The 23,046-nt window shown below is 42.3% G+C and overlaps 2 protein-coding genes across 7 annotated transcripts in view; both read left to right on the plus strand.

Moving 5' to 3' along the window:
- LOC135272635 (WASH complex subunit 2C-like) overlaps nucleotides 1-23,046 on the plus strand; it is a 136,724-nt gene that overhangs the window by 90,054 nt on the left and 23,624 nt on the right. The gene's annotated exons all lie outside the window — the stretch shown is intronic.
- LOC105734319 (WASH complex subunit 2A-like) overlaps nucleotides 1-23,046 on the plus strand; it is a 49,074-nt gene that overhangs the window by 5,299 nt on the left and 20,729 nt on the right. The window contains 13 exon segments of the mRNA XM_064371100.1: nucleotides 5,462-5,524; nucleotides 7,325-7,448; nucleotides 7,451-7,497; nucleotides 10,712-10,805; nucleotides 11,799-11,860; nucleotides 13,091-13,138; nucleotides 16,814-16,924; nucleotides 17,473-17,560; nucleotides 18,191-18,259; nucleotides 18,989-19,107; nucleotides 19,623-19,680; nucleotides 21,187-21,246; nucleotides 21,638-21,808. Of these exon segments, the coding sequence (XP_064227170.1) occupies nucleotides 5,462-5,524; nucleotides 7,325-7,448; nucleotides 7,451-7,497; nucleotides 10,712-10,805; nucleotides 11,799-11,860; nucleotides 13,091-13,138; nucleotides 16,814-16,924; nucleotides 17,473-17,560; nucleotides 18,191-18,259; nucleotides 18,989-19,107; nucleotides 19,623-19,680; nucleotides 21,187-21,246; nucleotides 21,638-21,808 (1,114 nt within the window).

Raw genomic sequence — 23,046 nt, forward strand, 5'->3', positions numbered from 1 at the left:
AAGCCCCATTATTATTATTATTTTCTGAGATGGAATTTCATTCTTGTTGCCCAGGCTGGAGTGCAATAGCACAGTCTTGGCTTATTGCAATGTACCTCTCCCGGGTTCGAGCAATTATCCTGCCTCAGCCTCCCGAGTAGCTGGGACCACAGGCACATGCCACCACGCCCAGCTAATTTTTGTATTTTTAGTAGAGACGGGGTTTTACCATGTTGGCCAGGATGGTATCGGTCTGTTGACCTCGTGATCTGCCCACCTTGGCCTCCCAAAGTGCTGGGATTACAGGCGTGAGCCACCGTGCCCGGCCAATACCAAAGATATTTAACAGTCCTGGGCGTAGCTATCTGACTGTAAATTGATCACAAAACACATGAAGCTTTGAGTTCAACCAGGTGAGGATGAAAGAAGTTAGCATTGGTTATCTGCTGTGTGCAAAGTACTGGAGATGCTAGTCCTGCTTGCCTTGAAAAGATCCCATGGGTTTTAGGTCCCATGGGTTTTGGTTTCTTAGATGTTGTATTTGGCTTTCTAGCTGCAGGCTTCTCATAGGTAGCCATGGTAGCTGCCAGGTCTCACTTTTGAAATTTACTTACTTTTTTGGAGTCCTGACTTTGCAAATTACCAAAAGAATTCCTGATCTTTATAGAGCAATTAGGAATAGTAAGAAAAAGAAAAATCATCTGACATTTCCTCAGCTAGAGGGGAACCTCTCAATGTTTAGCACATATATATCTACATATAGATAGAGATTCTTTTTTTTTGAGACAGAGTTTCGCTCTTGTTGCTCAGGCTGTAGTGCAGTGGCACAACCTTAGCTCACTGCAACCCCCGTCTTCCTGTTTCAAGCTATTCTCCTGCCTCAGCCTCCTGAGTAGCTGGGATTACAGGCACCCGCCACCATGCCCAGCTAATTTTTATATTTTTAGTAGAGACGGTGGAGGGTCGGGGGTTCAGGCTGGTCTCAAAACTCCTGACCTTGTGATCAGCCCGCCTCAGCCTCCCAAAGTGCTGGGATTACAGGTGTGAGCCACTGTGCCCAGCCCTAGCACATATATTCTAAATCTATTTCCCATGCAGACGTCAGGCTTAAAAGAATTGAACTTACAAAAAAAATCAACTACCCCAAATTAACCAACCATTGAACGTTTCATTGTATTACTTTATGTTCTTTTTTTTTTAACTTTAACCTTTTCTTTTTTTGTTGTTTTTTTGAGATGGAGTCTCACTCTGTCGCCCAGGCTGGAGTGCAGTGGTACCATCTCAGCTCACTGCAACCTCTCCCTCCCAGGTTCCAGTGATTGTCCTGCCTCAGCTGCTGAGTACCTGGGACTACAGGCGCATGCCACCATGGCCGGCTTATTTTTTGTATATTTAGTAGAGATGGGGTTTCACTGTGTTAGCCAGGATGATCTCGATCTCCTGACATCATGATCCGCTTGCCTTGGCCTCCCAAAATGCTGGATTACAGGCATGAGCCACCGCGTCCAGTCAACTTTAACCTTTTCTTTCTAGATGACTGTGTGTGTGTGTGTGTGTGTGTGTATTTACATTTGCAGCCTACTTTTGTTTATGTGAACTTATTTAACACATCCTTGAGACTTTTGTGAACTTCATTTTTTTGTTCTTAAACCATACAATAATCCTCCCATATTAAATGTTATTTATGAAATGTTTCATAAGTATAGAAAAGTTTAGAGAGAAACCACAAGTGCTAAGTAGATGCGGCACCTAACATCAGTAGTTTCATATTTTGCCACATTTGCTTCAAAGGTGCCAACCCTCCATATTTGTCCTTAACTCTAATCATTTTGGATGGGGATTCATTGGTATCTCTGGCTTTTTATTCTTTTTTCGTTTTTGAGACAGGATCTCCCTCTGTTGCGCAGGCTGGAGTTCAGTGGTGCAAACACAGCTCACTGCAGCCTCAAACTCCTGGGTTTAAGCCATCCTCCACCTCAGCCTCCGGAGTAGCTGGGACCACAGGTGTTCACTGCCATGCCTGGCTAACTTTTAATTTTTTTTACCTAGAGAGGGATTTAATTTTTATCCCTTATAGATAACCTTTATTGTGTAGTTGTTCTTTTCTTCACTGACTATTGTATATGCATGTTTGTGTGTATTTGAAAATAAAATCAGGCCTCCATGGAATTGTGGGTCTGTTTCTGCCCTCTGCTGTTTGTTTTGTTTTTACGCTGTCTGCCAGTATCATAATCTTAAACACTGCAGACTTCTAATGTCTTAATAGGGCAAGTCCCTATAATCTCTTTCTATTCAGAATTGTCACGGTTATCAGTCTTTGGCTTTTTACTTTTCTGTGTGAATTTGAGGGTTATCTTTTATTTATTATTATTATTTTTTTTGAGATGGACTTTCACTCTTGTTGCCCAGACTGGAGTCCAATGACACGATCTCAGCTCACTGCAGCCTCCACCTCCCAAGTTTAAGAGATCCTCCTGCCTCCTGAGTAGCTGGGATTACAGGCCCCTCCAACATGCCCAGCTAATTTTAGTAGCGATGTTTTTAGTAGCGATGGGTTTTTCCATGTTGGCCAGGCTGGTCTCAAACTCCTAACCACCTCGGCCTCCCAAAGTGCCAGGATTACAGGCAGGAGCCACTGCACCCAGTGGGATTATTTTACTATATTGTGCCACAGAATATTTTATTAGCTTTTGATTGGAATTGCATAGAATTATAAATTTGGTGTTTGTGACTTTCTGCTGGAAATCTTGATACCAAGGACATTCTGATGTTTGCATTTATGACAATTTTCATTGGAGCTAAATTTCAATAAGTAGAAGTTTGGGTCAGAGGATGTGATCATTGAAAAACAACGTTGTTTGATCAGATTGGCAGATATTTTTAAATGGGTGGACAGCAGTAATCACTGGCAAAGATTTGGGTAATGGGCACTTGAGCATACTGCTAGTGACAGGGAATTCTACACATTTGTGCATAGAATCTGGAAATGGCTATTAAAATTAAAACACCAGTTTCAGCTGGCCACAGTGGCCCACACCTGTAATCCCAGCACTTTGGGAGACCAAGGCCAGTGGATCACTTAAGTCAGCCTGGCCAATGTTGTATCCAAGTGAGTTTTAGAAGAAACACCACGCTCTGAGTTTCAAATTAAGAGTCCTTTATTCTCTCAGCCCAGAGGAAGGGGCTTGATTTCCCTTTATACCTTAATTTAGGTAGGGGAGGGGGAGCCTAGCTGAAGCAGAATTTTACAGAAGCAGAACAAGCAAGTTAGATAAGGAAGCTGGTAACCAGTGGGCAGGAGGTTCCCAGGATTGTTGGTTGCTAAGGGTATTTCCATACAATCACGAAGGGGATTTGCAGGGGGAACTTTCCATACAATCAATCACCAAGGAAGCTATTCACAATAGCAGGTAGACTTGCCAAGCAGGATGTGGTTACAATGGTTACAGGTACTGTGAACAGTGTGAACCACTTTTAACTGTTCAAAGCTTTGTGTGCAGCTTGACTCAGTAAGGCGCCTGAGGGGGCCGAGGCAGGGAGGGAGAAGCCAAGCTGGAGCCTACTGCCAAGATGGAGTCAGTTAGGCTAACACAGGCTAGGTTATGACACCAACGTGGTGAAACCCCATCTCTACTAAAAAAAAAAAAAAAGCAAAAAGAAATTAGCCGGGCGTGGTTGTGCTTGCCTGTAATCCCAACTACTCGGGAGGCTGAGGCAAGAGAATTTTTTGAGCCTGAGAAGTGGAGGTTGCAGTGAGCCAAGATCATGCCATTGCGCTTCAGCCTGGGCGGCAGAGCTAGACTCTGTCTCTAAATAAATAAATAGATAAGCAGGAAGGGTAAGAGAGTTCTAAATATGAGCGCGTATCTGCATGTATTTGTGTAAGAGCCTCAGGAAACAAAGAGCACACACACCAAGCTTAAAATGGGTATTCCAAGGGTCAGGTTGTGGGTAGGGAGGGAACTATTTTAAAATACATCTCTTTAACGTGTGCCTTTATATTGACTTAAAATTTAAAAAGTAGGATAGAATTCACGTACCATAAAATTCACACCTTTAATCAGTATGCAGTTTGGTGGATTGTAGTGTCCTCAAATTGTAATGGCCACTGTCTAATGCCAGAAGATTTTCATCGGTTCATTTATATTGACTTTTAATTTATTTCTTCTTAAAAATTTTTAAATTTCATTTTATTTTTGAGATAGGGTCTCACTTTGTCACCCAAGCTGGTGCGATCAGGGGTCACTGCAGCCTTTACCTCCTGAGCTCCAGTGATCCTCCTGACTCAACCCCAAAAGTAGCTGGAATTACAGGTGCACACCGCTACACCTAGCTAATTTTTGTGGGGTTTTTTTTTTTTTGGGTATCGATGAGGTCTCACTATGTTGCCCAGGTTGATCTTGAACTCCAGAGCTCAACTGATCCCCTTGCCTCAGTCTCCGAGAGTGCTGGCCTTACAGGCACAAGCCACTGTGCCTGGCCTATGTTGACTTTTTATAAAAAGCATGTTGTACTTGAGTCGTTTTTAAAACATAAAAATAATTAAAAAAGAAAAAAAAACAAGAATCACAGTGATTTGTCAGAGCGGTGGGTCTGTTCTGGAAAAGAGAGTTTTGCCTGTCCGTGCTGTCAGGGTCAGTCAAATGCCCAGCCTTTCTGGAGAGTCAGTGGTAGATTTTTCTCTCTGCTTTCATACAAATGGGATAATAAAATTGTATCAGCCATTTTAAGCAACTGAATGAAAATAAATTTTGCCTTTACCATTTTCATTGTTCAAAATCCTAAAGTTCTTGCTTCTTAGTTGATAAATTACACCAGTTAACATTTTCTGTAGCCTAGGGTGAGAATACTGTATCACTGCCCATCAACATTATTAGGTTAAATGAAAAGGTGTGCAAACGCATATCTTACTGTTTTGCAACTCTTGGTTTACAAGGAGGTTAAATTTTCATCATGTTTCCTAATCATTTGTATTTAAAAACAATTTCGGTTTTTTGGTGAATGGACTATTCAGGGACACCCACTGGTAGTGGCATAGTGGCCTCAGCCCTTTGTTGCGTACCCCTGACCCCCCAATGGAGTCTTACTTTGTCACCCAGGCTGGAGTGCAGTGGTGTGATCTCGGCTCACTGCAATCTCTGCCTCCCAGGTTCAAGCAGTTCTCCTGCCTCAGCCTCCTGCGTAGCTGGGATTACAGGTGTGTGTCACCACACTCCACTAATTTTTTTATTTTTTAGTAGAGACAGGGTTTCACCATGTTGGCCAGGCTGGTCTTGAACTTCAGACCTCGTGATCTGCCCACCGTGGCCTCCCAAAGTGCTGGGATCACAGGTGTGAGCCTCCGCACCCAGCCAAGCCCTTTGTTGAATAACCATTTCCTTCTCCATCTTTGTCCTTATTTACTGTGTATTTAATTCTTGTATTGTGATTTATTTCCAATGACGTGTTCACCTTTTAACATTGAGTTTTCTTCCATATTTAGCGTGTGTACGATGAAGAAGTGGAGGAGCCAGTACTGAAGGCTGAGGCAGAAGAAACAGAGCAGGTACTTGTATGAAATCACTCTTGAGCTGAGTTTCTGACTTTGAGAAATGTAGAGATCGATGTATTATGAGGGTACTAGGGATGGTGGGTGGGGGAGGGAAAGGGAGGTACTGCTCCTGACAGCAGCCCAAAAGGGGATTCTTTCCTTTGTTTCTGAAATGTAGTGTATTAACTAATACAGAGATCAGATTCTTGAATTCTGGCATAGGAATAGAGTAGAAGTCAGCAAACAACTTGTGTAAAGGGCCAGATAGTAAATATTACAGATTTGGAGGGTTACAGAGGTCATTTTTTTGCTGTGGCTTCCTGTGTTACAGATGCACCGACCCACTTCCTCCTGAGGTCTTCTCACACCAGAGCCCAAAACATAGCTAAGAGGTTCTGGGTCACACTGACTTCTTAGCACTCCAGCAGAGATTCCTTTTTCTTCCACTCAGGAAGGCACAATGGACTGTGAATAAGTTTATTATGGGAGTAGCTTTGAATTCACTGTCATTTATTCAGAAAATATATATCACCTGTAAAGGTTGGCGCTTTGTCACAATTATTTCTTGTGACAGATGAAGCTGTTAGACTATGAAAGGGTATTAGAAACCAGCTGTAGCTCTGCCTGTTCCCAGCTGTTTTTTTTTTTTTTAAACAGTTTATATTAAAAACAAATTTTTTTTTTTTTTTTTTGAAATGGAGTCTCGCTCTGTTGCCCAGGCTGGAGTGCAGTGGCACAATCTCAGTTCATTGCAACCTCTGCCTCCCGGGTGCAAGAGATTCTCCTGCCTCAGCCTCGAAGTAGCTGGGACTACAGGCCCGTGTCACCATGCCCAGCTAATTTTTTTGTATTCTTAGTAGAGACAGGGTTTCACCGTGTTGGCCAGGCTCATCTCAAACCTGACCTCAAACGATCCGCCTGCCTCAGCCTCCCAAAGTGCTAGGATTACAGGCGTGAGCCACCGCACCCAGCCAACCCCCTTTTGATGTAGAACAAATTTATAAAATAATTGTAATTGTCCACTATTTTTTTGTCTTTTTAAACTATAATGGAAAAATGAGACCTCTGGGTATTTTGTTCCAAGTCTTAACTCCTAAAATTACCCAAGAGACCCTTAACCAAGGCTCGTGAGATAGTCATGGTGAATCTGAGAGTATAGACCTGTTACTCCTCCAGCAGTGGGGAAGTAGCGTGCCATTCATTGTTAGGATACTTCTCCACACAGTAGTCGCACCTCTGCTTTTGTAGATGATGACTGACCTTGGAGCTCTGGGACCTTAAGTAGTTCATTGCATGTCTAGAAAGGGGCAAACTTGGGATTTAAAACTTGCAGTCTTTTTTTTTTTTTTTTTTGGAGATGGCATGTTGCTCTGTAGCCCAGGCTGGAGTGCAGTGGCGCGACCTCGGCTCACTGCAGCCTCGACCTTCCGGGTCCTGGTTCAAGCAATTCTCCTGCCTCAGCCTCCTGAGCAGTGGGATTACAGGCACGTGCCACCATGCCCAGTTAAGTTTTGCATTTTTAATAGACGGGGTTTCACCGTGTTGGCCAGGCTGGTCTTGAACTCCTGACCTTGTGATCCGCCTGCCTCAGCCTCCCAAAGTGCTGGGATTACAGGTGTGAGCCACTGCGCCTGGCCAAAACTTGCAGTCTTACTCCAAAGTCTATGTCAAGGCATTCAGCAGAATTTGACTTTGTTAACATTTTTAATTAATTTTTTTGGAGCTCGAGCCTAGGGTTTAGAGAACATTCACAATATTCTCTTGGGGCGGTATCAGTATATTGGAGACCCATACTGCATGATATTTGTTTTGTAGGAGAAGGCTCGGGAGCAGAAAGAAGTAGATCTCATTCCTAAAGTCCAGGAGGCTGTGAACTGTGGCCTACAAGTATTGGACAGTGCCTTTGAGCAACTTGATATCAAAGCAGGAAACTCAGACTCGGAGAAAATGATGCTAATGGGCGAGTGGAACTGATCCTTGAACCAAAGGTAAAGACGTTCAACTTAAATATTTAGTGTACACCTGTTATGTTTGGGCTACTTTACTTGGGCACACGATTAGTAAGTAATAGAGTTAACGTTTAGGAAGTGAGTATGTCACTTAGCAGTCTCACATTGACTCCACTAGAAAGGCTCGCTTTTCCCAAGCACTGATGGGGAGTGCAAGGCAACATGTCAAGTTGGGGGTGCAAAGATGCAGGGCATGGCTTCTGCTCTCAAGGTGTGTGTCACAGGTCTGGTGGGAGAGTGAAGACATTCATACCAGTAACCATTATAAATGCTCTGAGAGAGAATTGGCTTCCAGCTGGAACTTTGGGGCAAAGATGATATTTGAATTGGGATTTGAAGGATGAGTAGGCTGGAGAGATAGAGAGTGTTGGGAACCTGAAAGTATGTAGCTTGGGCTAAGGAAAACTGCAGAAGAGCTGAAAGGCATTTGGGTTGTTTCCAGTTTGGGCAGTTATTAAATATAAATGAAGCTGCTGTGAGCATTCCTGTCCAGGCTCCCTCCTAGCCTAGTGAGTGTTGGTTGCTTGACTACGCCTTTCTCCCACATTGTTCAGGGAGATAAGTGGGGCAACACAGAGTCTCGGTGGTGAACACAGAAAGTTGCCACAGTGATTTTGAGAAACAGCCCTTGTGACACACAGGGCCTTTTGAATTAAAACATGCCACAGAACCAAACTTTTTTTTTTTTTTTGAGATGCAGTCTCATTGTGTCACCCAGTCTGGAGTGCAGTGGTGCAATCTCGGCTCACTGCAGTCTCTGCCTCATGATTCAAGTGATTCTCTTGCCTCAGTCTCTCGGGTAGCTGGGATTATAGGCACCCACCACTACGCCCAGCTAATTTTTGTATTTTTAATAGATACAGCAGAGGATGTTTCACCATGTTGGCCAGGCTGATCTTGAATTCCTGACCTCAGGTGGTCCGCCCGCCTCAGCCTCCGAAAGTGCTGGGATTACAGATGTCAGCCACTGCGTCTGGCCTGAACCACCAGACTCTTGTAGTCATTCTTTAGCTTCACATTTCTCTTCCAGTTTGAGCTTTGCTGTGTCACATCAAAGTGAGGCAGATTGTTTGGAACTGAGCAGCCCACTTGCTGCTTGGCTTTTCACTGTATGACTTTAAAAGTCAGCTGTGGACTCTGGGAAATGTATTGCCTGGGCCACACTTGAAACTTTCTTTTTTTTTTTTTTTTTGAGACGGAGTTTCGCTCTCGTTACCCAGGCTGGAGTGCAATGGCGCGATCTCGGCTCACCGCAACCTCCGCCTCTTGGGTTCAGGCAATTCTCCTGCCTCAGCCTCCTGAGTAGCTGGGATTACAGGCACGCGCCACCATGCCCAGCTAATTTTTGTATTTTTAGTAGAGACGGGGGTTTCACCATGTTAACCAGGATGGTCTCGATCTCTTGACCTCGTGATCCACCCGCCTCGGCCTCCCAAAGTGCTGGGATTACAGGCGTGAGCCACCGCGCCCAGCCCCACACTTGATACTTCCAAGACACACAGTGCTTTCTCTTTTTTTTCCCCTGGCAGAAAAGTTGTGCAGGTACACTTTTCTTTTATAGGAGGATTTGGGAATATCTCTGAGTCAGTGAGAATTAGTCCAAATTCACGCTGTCTTTGCTTTATACTCCATTGGTTGCTGTGACATCGTTGACCCTTTACATTAACCCTCCCAATCTTTCTGTTCTTGTATGAAACATCAGAATTATTCTCCCCTGCTCCAGGGTCCTTTGACAAGGAAGAGTTATTATTGTCAAAGGGCAATGCCTTACAGGGCACAGGGCAGCTTTTCCTCCACCAGTGGAGGTAGGAGGCTGTCCAAGCGTGGAGCACTTTCTTGATTCTACTTTTTTTTTTGAGACAGAGTTTCACTCTTGTTGCCCAGGCTGGAGTACAGTGGCATAATCTCAGCTTACTGCAGCTTCTGTCTCCTGGGTTTAAGTGATTCTCCGCCTCAGCCTTCTGAGTAGCTAGGATTACAGACATGCACCATAACACTGGCTAATTTTTGTATTTTTAGTAGAGACAGGGTTTCACCATGGTGGCCAGGCTGGTCTTGAATTCCTGACCTCAAGTGATCCACCCAACCCAGCATCCCAAAGTGCTGGGATTACAGGCATGAGCCACTGCACCTGGCCTAATCTATTTTTATATTAAAAAATATATATTTTCACTCATTAGTACTGCTTTTTAGAGGACAGCTCTCCAGAAGGTTCAGTTTCTTTCCTTGGTCCTCCTCCTCCTGGACGTTATACTAGGAGGTTGCACCCTTTTCCCTGTTTGCTTGCTGCTGATAAACTTTTGGTAGGCTTTTGCCATTTTTGTTAAATTTTGTTAATCCGGCCCTTGGAGAGGGAGATTCTGTGTGATTCAGCTTTATCTTGCCTTTTTTTTTTTTTGAGATAGTTTCACGATTATTGCCCAGGCTAGAGTGCAAAAATGATCTTGGCTCACTGCAACCTCCACTTCCCAGGCTTAAGTGATTCTCATGCCTCTGCCTCCCAAGTAGCTGGGACTAAGGGGCACGCTACCACGCCTGGCTAATTTTTTGTATTTTTAGTAGAGATGGGATTTCACCATGTCGGCCAGGCTGTTCTCAAACTCCTGACTTCAAGTGATCCATCCGCCTTGGCCTTCCAAACTTCTGGGATTACAGGCATGAGCCATGGCGCCTAGCCTTACCTTGGCATTTTTACCTAGGATTTGACTTTTTAAAAAATCAGTGAAATAAAGAAGTTTTTGGCTGGGCGCAGTGGCTCATGCCTGTGATCCCAGCACTTTGGGAGGCTGAGGCGGGCGGATCACAAGTTCAGGAAACCATCCTGGCTAACATGGTGAAATCCCATCTCTACTAAAAATAGAAAAAAATTAGCCGGGCGTGGTGGCAGCCTCCTGTAGTCCCAGCTACTCGGGAGGCTGAAGCAGAAGAATCGCTTGAACCGGGAGGGGGAGGTTGCAGTGAGCTGCAATTGCACCACTGCACTCCAGCCTGGATGACAGAGTGAGACTCTGTCTCAAAAAAAAAAAAAAAGAATTTTTTTTATTTTTAACTTTTAGTCCTGCTTTGTTTCTTATTCTCCTCCTTTGTTATGTAGCTTGTTTCGGGTAGTCAGATGGACCAGGATGTCAGGTGGCACATGTAAGTTTGTTTTCAACCGAAACGTTTGACGGCTTATTCCTTTCCTGGTGTACAGGATGTATACGTTGATCGTCCTTTACCGTATCTCATTGGGTCAAAGCTGTTCATGGAACAAGAAGATGTAGGTCTTGGAGAGCTGTCCAGTGAAGGTACTTTTCTTCACCAAATAATTTGTTAGTTTTAACATTTCTTTTTTTATTTTAAAATAATTTCAAACTTTAAAGTTTTAAGATTAAAGAACTCACGTATACCCTGTACTCGGGTTTACCAGTTAACTTTTCACTACATTTGTTTTATTGTTCTCTACATATACATAATATTTTGTCTTGAACCTATTTGGGAGACAATATTCATGCCATTACGTCTAAATGTTTCTGTGTGCGTTTTCTTTCTTTCTTTTTTTTTTCTTTGAGCTAGTTTCGTTCTTGTCACCCAGGGAGTGCAGTGGCACAATCTTGGCTCACTGCAACCTCCACCTCCCAGGTTCAAGCAATTGTCCTACCTCAGCCTCCTGAGCAGCTGGAATTACAGGCACCCGCCACCATACCTGGCTAATTTTTGTATTTTTAGTAGAGACGGGGCTTTACTATGTTTGCCAGGTTGGTCTCAAACTCCTGACCTCAGGTGATCCTCTGTGTGTGTTTTCTAAGAACAAGGGCATCTCTTGTATAACTATAGTAGAATTACAAAAGCCAGGACATTATCTGTTATCCAATCTGCTATGTTCGCATTTTGCCATTTGTCCCAGTGGCACCCTTTACAGTCTCTCTCTTTTGTTCTCTGGTCTAGGACTCTATCCAGGGCCGGTTACCACATTTAGTTGTCAAATCTCCAGTTATCTTTTAGTCTGATGCTGTTACAGCCTTTCTTTGCTTTTTATGACCTTGACATCTGTAAAGAGTACAGGCCAGTTTTTTTTTCTTTGTAATGAATAATATTTTTTGAGGAGAGATACTTAAAGACTACATAAATATCTAATTCCTTACCATAATGAAGACACTTTTAATTCCAGTAAATGGGTATCGATGGTTTTATCAAGATCTCCGTGTTGCTCTTGTATGGTGGTTTGTGATTTTGAGAAGGAGCTAAGGACATTTTCTTGTGAATATTGGTGTGGTGACCCTTATCTCTCTTCTCAACAGAAGGCTCTGTAGGCAGTGATCGTGGCAGTATTGTGGACAGTGAGGAAGAGAAAGAAGAAGAGGTAAGGGCTGTTTGGTATGACCAGGTCACGGTGGGCAGCAAGCTTAAGATGGGCCTAGCAGGCTAAGTAAATAACAACTGTGAATTTGTAATCTGTTTCCATAAAGCTTTTAACAGTGATAGAAGCCACATTCTGAGTTCTTTTAATCTAGGGTTAGATTTCCTTTTTGCCTTATGTACAATAATCAGGAAAGCTCCTATAATCTGTTTCACTGTTATCCTACCTCCCACCTTGACACCAAATTCCTTCTTCACCCAGTATATTTTTGAGAAGGACAGCTTAGATGTTTTGGTGGAATCTCTGCCTGGGATATAGTCTTGAGTATATTCTGTCTTTGAACAATTCTAAGAAAAAAAATACACACATTTAGAACTTTCGTCAACTGTAAAACGTAGAGCAGGATATGCTGAAGGCAACCACATACATTCTATTTTGCTGCTGCTTCTAGCGCCTTCATATCCACAGAGCATAATCTCATTTCCTAGTCTGGCGTTTGAGTCTGTGGGCCTTGACCACAGTTGAATCTGCAGTTGTTCTTTAGATGGGATATTCATTATTGCAAGGGACACAGCCATGTTGAAGGAGAGTCCTTGAGTATGGGGTTTCCGAAAGGAGACAGTGTTGTGTGTGTGCTTTTCTCTTCTGATTGGTCTCCCTTTCTACACTCTCCCTCCCCTGCCCTTCTTCCAGCCGTACAAAGAAAAACCTGACAGCCGGAAATAAGCTTTCTTAAGTAACTATTAGCTGAATCCCTTGCTTTTAGCCATGGATGTAGGTCTTTACTAAATTGCTGGTAGCAAATACTCATGTTACCTTCTTAGGCCTAATGAAGTATTTGTCCTATCAAGAGGAACTAGAGACAGTATAGTCCAAAATGTAAAATAATACAAACTGACTTTCGATAATTTAGTTAGTTTAATGTGCAGTTCTTACTTTAAATCCAAAGGCAAGAGTTGAAAGTGCAGGTGATGTGAGCAAATTGTTAGAGGCATTTAAGTGAGCCACAACAATAACATGTTAACTGGAACAATCCTTGACAATATTGCCAGCTGCCCCACTACCTGCACCTTGATACTTAAGGTCACCAGTAGTCAGTACAAAGACTGAGTGTCAGAGCTTTTTCTCCATTTGACATGGAATCAGCCTGGCCCAGAGACTTAGACCTGAAATCATTTCTGTGCTTCGAAGTAAAGCCTGTTTAACAACAAAGCCTTTTTTTCCCCTCCGAAGGAGTCAGATGAAGATTTTGCCAATCATAGTGACAATGATCAAAACCGGGTAAGGCTCATGTGTTGAAATGACTTTGTTGGCCGGGCGTGGTGGCTCAAGCCTGTAATCCCAGCACTTTGGGAGGCCGAGGCGGGTGGATCACAAGGTCAAGAGATCGAGACCATTCTGGTCAACATGGTGAAACCCCGTCTCTACTAACACAAAAAATTAGCTGGGCACGGTGGCACGTGCCTGTAATCCCAGCTACTCAGGAGGCTGAGGCAGGAGAATTGCCTGAACCCAGGAGGTGGAGGTTGCGGTGAGCCGAGATCGCGCCATTGCACTCCAGCCTGGGTAACGAGCGAAACTCCGTCGCAAAAAAAAAAAAAAAAAAAAGGAAATGACTTTGTTTTTACATTTTAATTGAAGCATAGTATGTATATTAAAATTACTTTTGAATTTTATTTATGACTAAGTGAGGATTTTTTCAGTATACAACTTATTTTCCTTTAGGCATTTCATGTATTTAGGCTATTTCCTTTGTATATTTTTTCCCAATTTTCCTTTATAGTTTATCTTCATTTTCTTAGAAAACAAAGAAGTAAAAAACAAATTGGAAAACAGAGCCTCTAAAAGAAGACTCAGTTACCCAAACTGAATTGCTTTGCATGAGTCCCTCTCCTGAGTCCCCCTCTCCTTGTCCCCTCTCCTGTTTTAAAACTGGAGACAAGCTAGTAGTGACATTAATGAATATTCACAAGATGAAAACTTCTGACCCTACTGTCTTAGTACAGTTATCTTAATTTTTGAATATCTAAGGGCATATTGTTTTCATAGTATGCATATTTTATTTTCTGCCCTTTTATGTTAACATTTCATAAATGTTTCCTTATTTTATTTTATTTTTTGAGATGGAGGTTTGCTCTTGGCGGCCAGGCTGGAGTGCAATGGTGCGACGTCAGCTCACTGCAACTTCTGCCTCTAGGATTCAAGCAATTTTCCTGCCTCAGCCTCCTGAGTGGCTGGAATTACAGGCGCCCACCACCATGCCAGCTAATTTTTTTGTGTTTTTATTAGAGATGGGGTTTTACCATGTTGGCCAGGCTGGTCTCGAACTCCTGATCTCAGATGATCCACCTGTCTCGGCCTCCCAAAGTGCTGGGATTACAGGCATGAGTCACCACGCCCGGCCTCCTTATTTAAAAAAGTCTTTGCAGTTTGCTTTGTATAGTCTTTGCTATATACTTTTAAACTTACTAAATATGATACTGTCATAGTCTCTAAATGTATAAAGAGTTTTATTTTTGATGTAACAATGTATTCAATATTTTCTTTTCTTTTTTTGAGACAGAGTCTGACTCTGTTGCCCAGGCTGGAGTACAGTGGTGTGATCTTGGCTCACTGCAGTCTCTGCCTCCAGGGTTCAAACCATTCTTATGCCTCAGCCTCCCTGAGTAGCTGGGACTAAGGTGTATGTCACCACGCCCGACTAATTTTTTGTATTTTTAGTAGAGACGGGGTCTCCCCATGTTTCCTAGGCTAGTCTAGAACTCCTGCGCTCAGGCAATCCACCCAGTCAGCCTCCCAGAGTACTGAGATCACAGGTGTGAGCCCCATACCCAGCCAATATTTTCATACATAGAAATCCTTTGCTTCTGTGAACTGTTTCTTCAGAATAAAGTGGTATAGAATTATTAACATAACTCTTAATGTCTGGTGGACCTTCTAAATTACAGATTATGCATGTTGATTTTCCTCCAATCTCATCACTGGGGTGATGATTTAAAATTTTTTTTTTGCTAAAAATTTGCATTTCAATTTCTTAACTGGGAAATATTTTTTTCACAAAAATGTTTAACTATCAAATAAAGGATTTTGTATTTTCTGGTTGGTACTGTATTTTTCTGGTTGTATTCATAAATGTGGTTGGTCTTTATAATTTTAATAATCAGTCTTTCTTCATAGGATATTTGTTTCTATGGAATTTCCCATTAAAATCTGCAAATATAGACAGTTTTTCTTTTTTTTGGAAACTGAGTCTCGCTCTGTCCCCCAGGCTGGAGTGCAGTGGCACGATCTTGGCTCACTGCAACTTCCACCTTCTGGGTTTAAGTGATTCTCGTGCCTCAGACTCCCAAGTAGTTGGGATTATAGGCATGCGCCACCATGCCCAGCTAGTTTTTATATTTTTAGTGGAGATGGGGTTTCGCCACGTTGGCCAGGCTGATCTTGAACTCCTGACCTCAGGTGATTGCCTGCCTCAGCCTCCCAAAGTGCTGGGATTACAGGTGTGAGTCACCATGCCTGGCCACAAACAGTTTTTCTTTCTTTCTTTCTTTTTTATTTTTTTGAGACAGGGTTTCACTCTTGTTGCCCAGACTGGAGTGCAGTGGCGTGATCTCGGCTCACTGCAACTTCCACCTCCCAGGTTCAAGCAGTTCTTCAGTCGCAGCCTCCCTAGTAGCTGGGATTACAGGTGCCTGCCACCACATCCAGCTAATTTTTGTATTTTTAGTAGAGACGGGGTTTCACCATGTTGGCCAGGCTAATCTTGAACTCGTAACCTCAGGTGATCCACTCGTCTTGGCCTCCCAAAGTGCTGGGATGACAGGCATGAGTCACCACGCCTGACCACAAACAGTGTTTCAAAACAGTACAATATAGTGATTAAAAACACCTGCTTATGCAACAGGTTGGTTCTGTGTGCTGCGGCCAACCTCAAAGTTGTAAGGATTAAATTAGGTAATAAAGTGCTTTTAGTAACATGCCTGGCACAGTTTGTTGATTCAAACATTGAAAAAAAAAATTTCTAATTATACATAGTAGTATATACCTTTGGAAAAATTAGAACTTAACAGATGAGGCTAAGTTTGAGCCTTCCAGTTCTTTCCTTCTCTGTATACTCTTCAGAGGTAACTGGGGTCATGCTCTGGGAGCATGTCTTTCCAGGTCTTTCTCTTTGCTTTTGTAAATGCACCTGTTTCCACAGAAATGCTATAGTGTATGCAGAGGTGGTATCATGCTGGATTTGTTATTCTGCACTTTTTTGCGTGACCTACCTTGGATGGCTCTCTAGTTGTTACAACTTTTACCTTTTAACTATTACTCAGTATTCTTACTAAGGTCAGACTATGCTGATTTTGTTTCTATTTCTCTGGTATTAGGCCAGGCACGGTGGCTCATGCCTGTCATCCCAGCACTATGGGAAGCCAAGGTGGGCGGATCACTTGAGATCAGGAGTTTGAGACCAGCCTGGCCAGCATGGTGAAACCCTGTTTCTACCAAAAATACAAAAATTAGCCAGCTGTGATGGCAGGTACCTGTAATCCCAGTTACTCAGGAAGCTGAGGCAGGAGAGTCCCTTGAACCCAGGAAATGGAGGTTGCAGTGAGCCAGGATCACCCCGTTGCACTCCAGCCTGAGCAACAAGAGTGAAACTCCTTCTCAAAAATAAAAATATTTCTCTAGTAACAACCAGTTTTGATATTTCAATATTTTGCTTTTTTTATTCTTGTTGTTACAGTCTTATTAAATAATATATTTTTATTTAGATTCCAAGTAAAGCTTGTGTATTATTTGTTCCAGCTTATCTGCTGCTTCATAACTTGCTGCATCATAATTATGATTATTATTTTAAAAAGCTGTTACCTCTTTGAAGGAGGAGCCTAAAGGCTAAGTGACAATATCTCTTCTTCAGCTTGGTGACTATCTAATGGTTCTAATCTGATTATTTTATACTCTTAGCACACGACACAAATGAGTGATGAAGAAGAGGATGATGATGGTTGTGACCTTTTTGCTGACTCCGAGAAGAAGGAGGAAGATATTGAGGACATTGAAGAAAATACTGGACCTGTAAGGAAGACTGTAGTTGCTGTTGCTTGGCAGGGTTTTAGCACTGATGACTTGTTTCTTGTATTGTCACTTACTTTGTATCACTCTCATTTTTGCATATTTCTCATTTCATTTACACTTCAGAAGATAATGGCGAGCATCTCAAATTGCAAGTACCACTTTCCTGTCCAGATGTTATGATTTTATGAGTCAAATCATTCAGAATATGTGTGGTTCCAGAGTTTCAAGACCCTAGTGCTCCTGTCTTTCTCCCCATGCAGCTTATTCTTATTTTCTTATTTAGATTTTTAAGTATTAAAGTGAAGTACTATAAAAGTAAGAAAAGCAAAGAACGTCTCTCTTTGAAGGAACATTTTATGAGTCCTATTCCTTGGGTGAGCTGTATAGTGTACATATGTATAGTGTACATGTTTAAATTCATTTAATTACACTGTTTTTTCCTCAGTTGAATTTCTTTGCTCTTGTATACATAATGTTTTTAGGTGTCCAAAAGTGAAGTGTACTGCTTTTTTACAAAAAAGTGACTCTTTTGATTTCTCCTGCTGTAGAAAAGAAGCAGACGTACATCATTTGCTAATGAGCTGGCTGCCCGCATCAAGGGTGACGCCGTGGGCCGAGTGGACGAGGAGCCAACAAGTGAGCCCCAGCCACATTGACAAGAAGTAGGGGAGGGGTAGTGCAGGGCCTTCTGCTGGCTTCACCAAAAGCAGGTTTCCCTTTTTATTAGTAACTACAAATGCAGAAGAGGCTTAAATTGTAGCGCTTACTCCTTTTTTGGTTAATGAACTCCTTTTGATAACTGAACGCTGTGGACCCACAAGCAAAATGTATGTGTACACATCTAGATAATACTTTACATATAATTTCAGGGGATTAATGGAAACTCCAGAGAACCATAGGCAACAGCTTAAGAATTCCTGGCTGAATATTTACTCCTGTATTTTGAACAAATAAGAATGTACTATATAATAGCACATTCTAGTTATATAACAGGGTAGAAAGTTAGCATAATAATTCTTTCAACAAATATGATTCTGATACGCACATGAGCTGGTATGAAAGCAGAAGCCTTCTGCCTTACAAAGAGACTCTTGAGTGCCTACCACGGGCAGGGCAGGGGGTTCAATGCTCTGGTGAAGCTGAGATGGAAGGCAGTTGTCTTGTTCTTAGCTATGAGTTATGAGGATGACAGACTTGTAGAGAAACAGGATGTGTATACTGAGGGAGGACTTAGTACTATTAAAACTGTGACCTATGCTTTTCAAGCCTTATCCTCAGGAGAAGCAAAACCTCGGAAGACACTGAAAGAGAAGAAGGAAAGGAGAACTTCAGACGGTGGGCCTTTTCCATCAATTCTATTAATTTAGGAGACTTTTGACTCAGGTATGTTGCTTACATAATTCATAAAGTACTGCTTTGCATGCTGTTTTCCCTCTGACAAATGGGTCTGTCTCCATTTACTTTTTTTAGCCTCTGAAAGCATGTTTTGGGGTGCTGGGAGGAGATGGGGTATGGACTAAAAATGCCTGTAAATATTTGATTTATTAGATTTTAGAGCAATCATGTCTTGTCTTTCTAGAATTCTCTAGAAGTACAGAAACTTAGGGATCTCTAGCATTTGTTTATAAGGAATATATCAGGCCTTTTCATATTAAGCAGTCATGTCTGCTGCATTCCACTTGCCCCTGTGTCAGTCTGCAGATCCCTTTGTTTAGTCTACCCTTCCTCCCCCCAGATTGTTGGGGAAATGGGTCTTGAATATGGCATCTGACCCTAATACTTCCTTCAAAGTAAATCTAGATCAAGGATGCTGGCCTAGAGAATGAATGCTCTCTGCTGCAAGCATTGACATATTTGAGAGTGGGGGCCCACAGGGCCTTTTGAGGGCATCAGTGGACTATGCCAGGGGTTTAGTGTGAAATTCATCAGACTGCCTCACACTTTGTTAAATAGGGTCAGATAAACTCCTTGCCAGTTTGGAGATGTTGCAGATGCCAACCCGGGAATCTGGGTTCCAGACCCATCTTTAATGCTCCCTGCAAAACATTGCTTTCTGTTTGCTAGATGAAGAGGATAACTTATTCGCACCCCCTAAGCTGACCGATGAGGACTTCTCACCATTTGGCTCTCGAGGTGGCCTGTTTAGTGGGGGCAAGGGGCTCTTTGATGATGAGGATGAGGAGGTGAGTCCATGGTACCCAGCGACACTCCCTGCAGCTGTATCGGGTTCACAAGGAAGAAATATGCTTTGTTTCTTTAGTGGGAGTAAACAGCTTCTCAGTTGGAAGTTGTTTCTATTTTCAGATTTTGGGACATTTTGAACTAAGAATCTCAGAGTGAGAAATACCGTATTCTTCTATCCTTTGTTAGGTGAGGAGAAGATGTGCACTTGTTAGTGTGAATAATTTACTAGGTGATTGTTTCTTCTCTTATCTGTTATCTTTCATCTTTGTATTTAATTCCTGGACAGACCTCCCAAAGTGCTGGGATTACAGGTGTGAGTCACCACACCTGGCCTAAATTATTTTAGGGTCTGGTTTTGCCGTAGTTATCACTTTGCAACTGATTTTCTGGGAGCATAGTAAATACGTAGTTTTAAATCTTATAGGTTACTTTTCCTTAGAAATCCTCAAATGCAGCTATGCTTTCTCCTGTTTTTTTTTTTTTAATCCTTTGTCATATACGTTATTACAACCAGAGTGACTTCTTCACGGAAGCCCCCCAGGATCGACAAGCTGAAGCCTCTGTTAAGGAGGGTAAGCTGGGGGCTGGCCAACTGCGTCTCAGTGCGCAGAGTTCCAAAAGTGTCTTTCTCATTAGGAGATGGAACCCCGAGGTTGTTCCCAAGTCTTGTTTCTGCGTTGAGCAGGAAGCTGTTATTTTGACCTTGGTCCAGTTGAAAGTAATTCATCTTCACTAATTCATGACTTGGAAAAAACAGAGTACCATCTGCAAACCCACATCACAGTCTTGCCTCTTTGTTAGGAGAACTCATCAAAAGTCAGACAAGAAAAGTACCCTAGAGCAATGTTGAGAATGGTTTTCATTTAATGAAGTTTAATTTAAAGAAACATTTTTAACATTCTGCATATAAGTTGGAGACCAGTAATTCCCCAACCCAGTGTGCATTAAAATCATCTGTAAAGTTTTATATACACTTTCTTCCAGCAGACCTTAGTTATATATATATATATATATATATATATATATATATATATGTATATATTAGTAGAGACAGGAAGGTTTCACCATGTTGGACAGTTGGACAGGCTGGTCTTAAACTCCTATCCTCAAGTTATTACCCACCTTAGCCTCCCAAAGTGCTGGGATTACAGGCCTGAGCCACTGCACATGACCCATCTGTGTAGTTTTTAAAAAGCACAAATATAAATCTATTTCTTAACTTACAAATGTTACTCAATTAGGTTTGTGGTAATTCTCGGGACTTGAGAATTAGTGATTTTAAGCTCCGCGTCTCCTGGGCACACGCATCAGAGCTGGGCCTCATGGGCCGCTCCTTGTGCTTGCTGTGCTGACTGCTTACCTGGCTGCCCTCTGCTTTCTGCTGTCCATGGTTTGGCAGAGGTGACTTGCTTGGTTTCCCTCTTTGCTCTTATTGTCTTTTTTCTTTTTTTCTTTTTTTAGTTTTTGTATTTTTAGTATAGACAGGGTTTCACCATGTTGGCCAGGATGTTTTTGATCTCTTGACCTCATGATCCACCCGCCTCAGCCTCCCAAAGTGCTGGGATTATAGGCATGAGCCACCTCACCCGGCTGTCTTCTTTTTTTTCCTACTGATGACTCACACATTTTTGCTGTTCCTTTTTACTTGTTCATTTTTATCCAACTGGAATGGGTAGAGCTGGAACTGTTTGGGGGAGCCCTGGTCATGCTGTCCCTGCCTCCGCCAGTGGTGCTCACTACCTCCCTTGGTGTTCCCCAGCCGACCCACTATTGTGGCTTGATCACAGTCAGCATGCTCTTCCATGGGAGTCATAGCTTGGATTGTGTTAATTCCAAAAGAAAAAAGTCCTTTTTTTAGGAAGGGGAGTGATGGAGATTGAGGAGGAGTCAAGAAAAAAAGTCCTGACATTGGTAGAGAGGAAAATACTAAAGCATTTTAAAATGGCTTGTTTAGGAAAAATTAGTTTCAAAACGTCTGGTACTAACTGCATATATTACATTGCATATATTTCAGGAAGAAAATTGCAAGGAAAGTTATTTTCCTTGTAAAATGGTTATCTCTTGCTATTTCATTCTAGAGTCTTTATCATCCAAACCTGGAAAGAAAATCCCAGCAGGAGCTGTTTCTGTATTTTTAGGTAATATAACTTAAGGTTTGTTTTCTTAAAAGAACACAAATACTGTTTTTTCATTTTTAAAATTATCATCTTCTAAAGCCTGGCTGGAGACAAGGAAGCACCTGGGAGCTTCAAAGGGCTTTGAGCAGCTTATAGAAAGAGCTCATCTACTCATGTTAGCTCTTATTCTCCTAGAGCTCAGTGGCCTTGGACTTTTCTGTGTTTGAGTGACCTGGTGATTCTGCATTGTGGGATGTTCTGTAGCAGTAATGGATGGAGGTTATTGGGCCCTGTTGATGCATTTTGTGAATTAACTGAAATGAAAAGTTCTTGGTGGGTGGTAATTTTTTCTGTAAAGTCAACAGGTTCACACTGGCTCACAGCTGTGGCTGTCTTGTCCCTCTGCCCACAGGAGACACAGATGTGTTTGGTGCTGTCTCCATTTCATCATTGAAGGAGCCCCAAAAGCCTGAGCAGCCCATTCCAAGAAAAAGCCCATACCTTCCACCTCCCACTGGCCTCTTTGATGATGATGGTGATGACGACTTTTTCTCAGCACCCTGCAGCAAATCTTCCAAGACGGGTACCTGTTTCTGCCTCTGTTTCTGGTACTTCAGCCAGAAAAAAAAATGTTGCCTATAAAGGGACATAAGCTCCCCTAGTTTGTATCTCTTATAATACCAGATCCCTTCTCCAGCATTCCTGTCATTGAGCTGTTGTCTGTACTTACATAGCTATGGTGCCTGGGAGGCCTCTTTTATGAACCAATCTTTTCTGCTCTGGAAGCTAATTACTATTATTTTCCTTATAGAGAGCTGAAATCTTTTTCCCTATAATTTTTGTTCACAATTTCTAGTTCTGACCTTTGGAATTATAACGTTTTAATCATACTTTCTTCCAGCAGACCTTAGTCAATTACATGAGCAGCATGTTGTGTGCTGGCCATTTAGTTCCCACCTTCTCTTCTCTCCGCCAAAAAGCTCAGGTGGCCTTGGTCTTTCCTCCTGTGATGGGGTTTTCAGCCCCTTGGCTACTTTGACATTCTCCTTTCTTTTCCTCTTAAATGTAAGTCCTGTGTCCCTGAAGTCATTCCTGTAAATCATTTGTTTTTTATGTGCAGATGAATCTCCCAGGGGCTTTTGTCAAAATGAAGATTCCAATTCAGTAGGTCTAGGGTGGGGCCTGAGATTGTGCATTTCCAGCAAACTTTGTGGTCTGTGGATCACACTTGGAATAGCAAGACTTAGATTCATTGACTGCTTTTCCTGAAAAGAAAGGTAGATCCCTAAGGTGCACATAATTTTCAGGAACTTGAAAAAATAAAAAATGTTGGAATAGGAATAGATAGAACCAGAATGCATTTAGAAGCACGCTGTCTGGACTTCCTCTCCTTTTTCAGTGTTAGGTGTAGAAAGTAAGGATGGAAGCAGAAGTGTGAAGGAAAATAAAAGCCTAGTTAATCTAGAAAGAGTGCAAATGGATGCAGAATGCACGCAGGTCCAGGTGAAGATGACAGTAAAGGAAGTTAGTAGTGCTTTTTGTTGCTCCACAGGGCTCTCACTTAGTGGGTGTCTTTGAGAACTGATTTAGAATCACTAGTAAATTGATGCTGCTTTGTTTGACAACTCCTAGTCTCTGGACATTCATGAGCCAGTGCCCTCATTTCAGCAACATATGCCTCACTCAGTCCAGCAGTGCTTATGGTAGTGAAAGTTTGGAAATTACTCAGATTTATCAGTAGGGTGAGCTATGGCCCTTCCATTCAGTGGAATATTGGCGACTGTTTAAAAAAAAAAAGGGTCTATGCCTGTTGACTTGGAA

Source organism: Aotus nancymaae, unplaced genomic scaffold, assembly GCF_030222135.1.
Source record: "Aotus nancymaae isolate 86718 unplaced genomic scaffold, 86718_ANA_hifiasm-v0.15.2.pri h1tg000119l, whole genome shotgun sequence".
Taxonomy (NCBI): Eukaryota; Metazoa; Chordata; class Mammalia; order Primates; family Aotidae; genus Aotus; species Aotus nancymaae.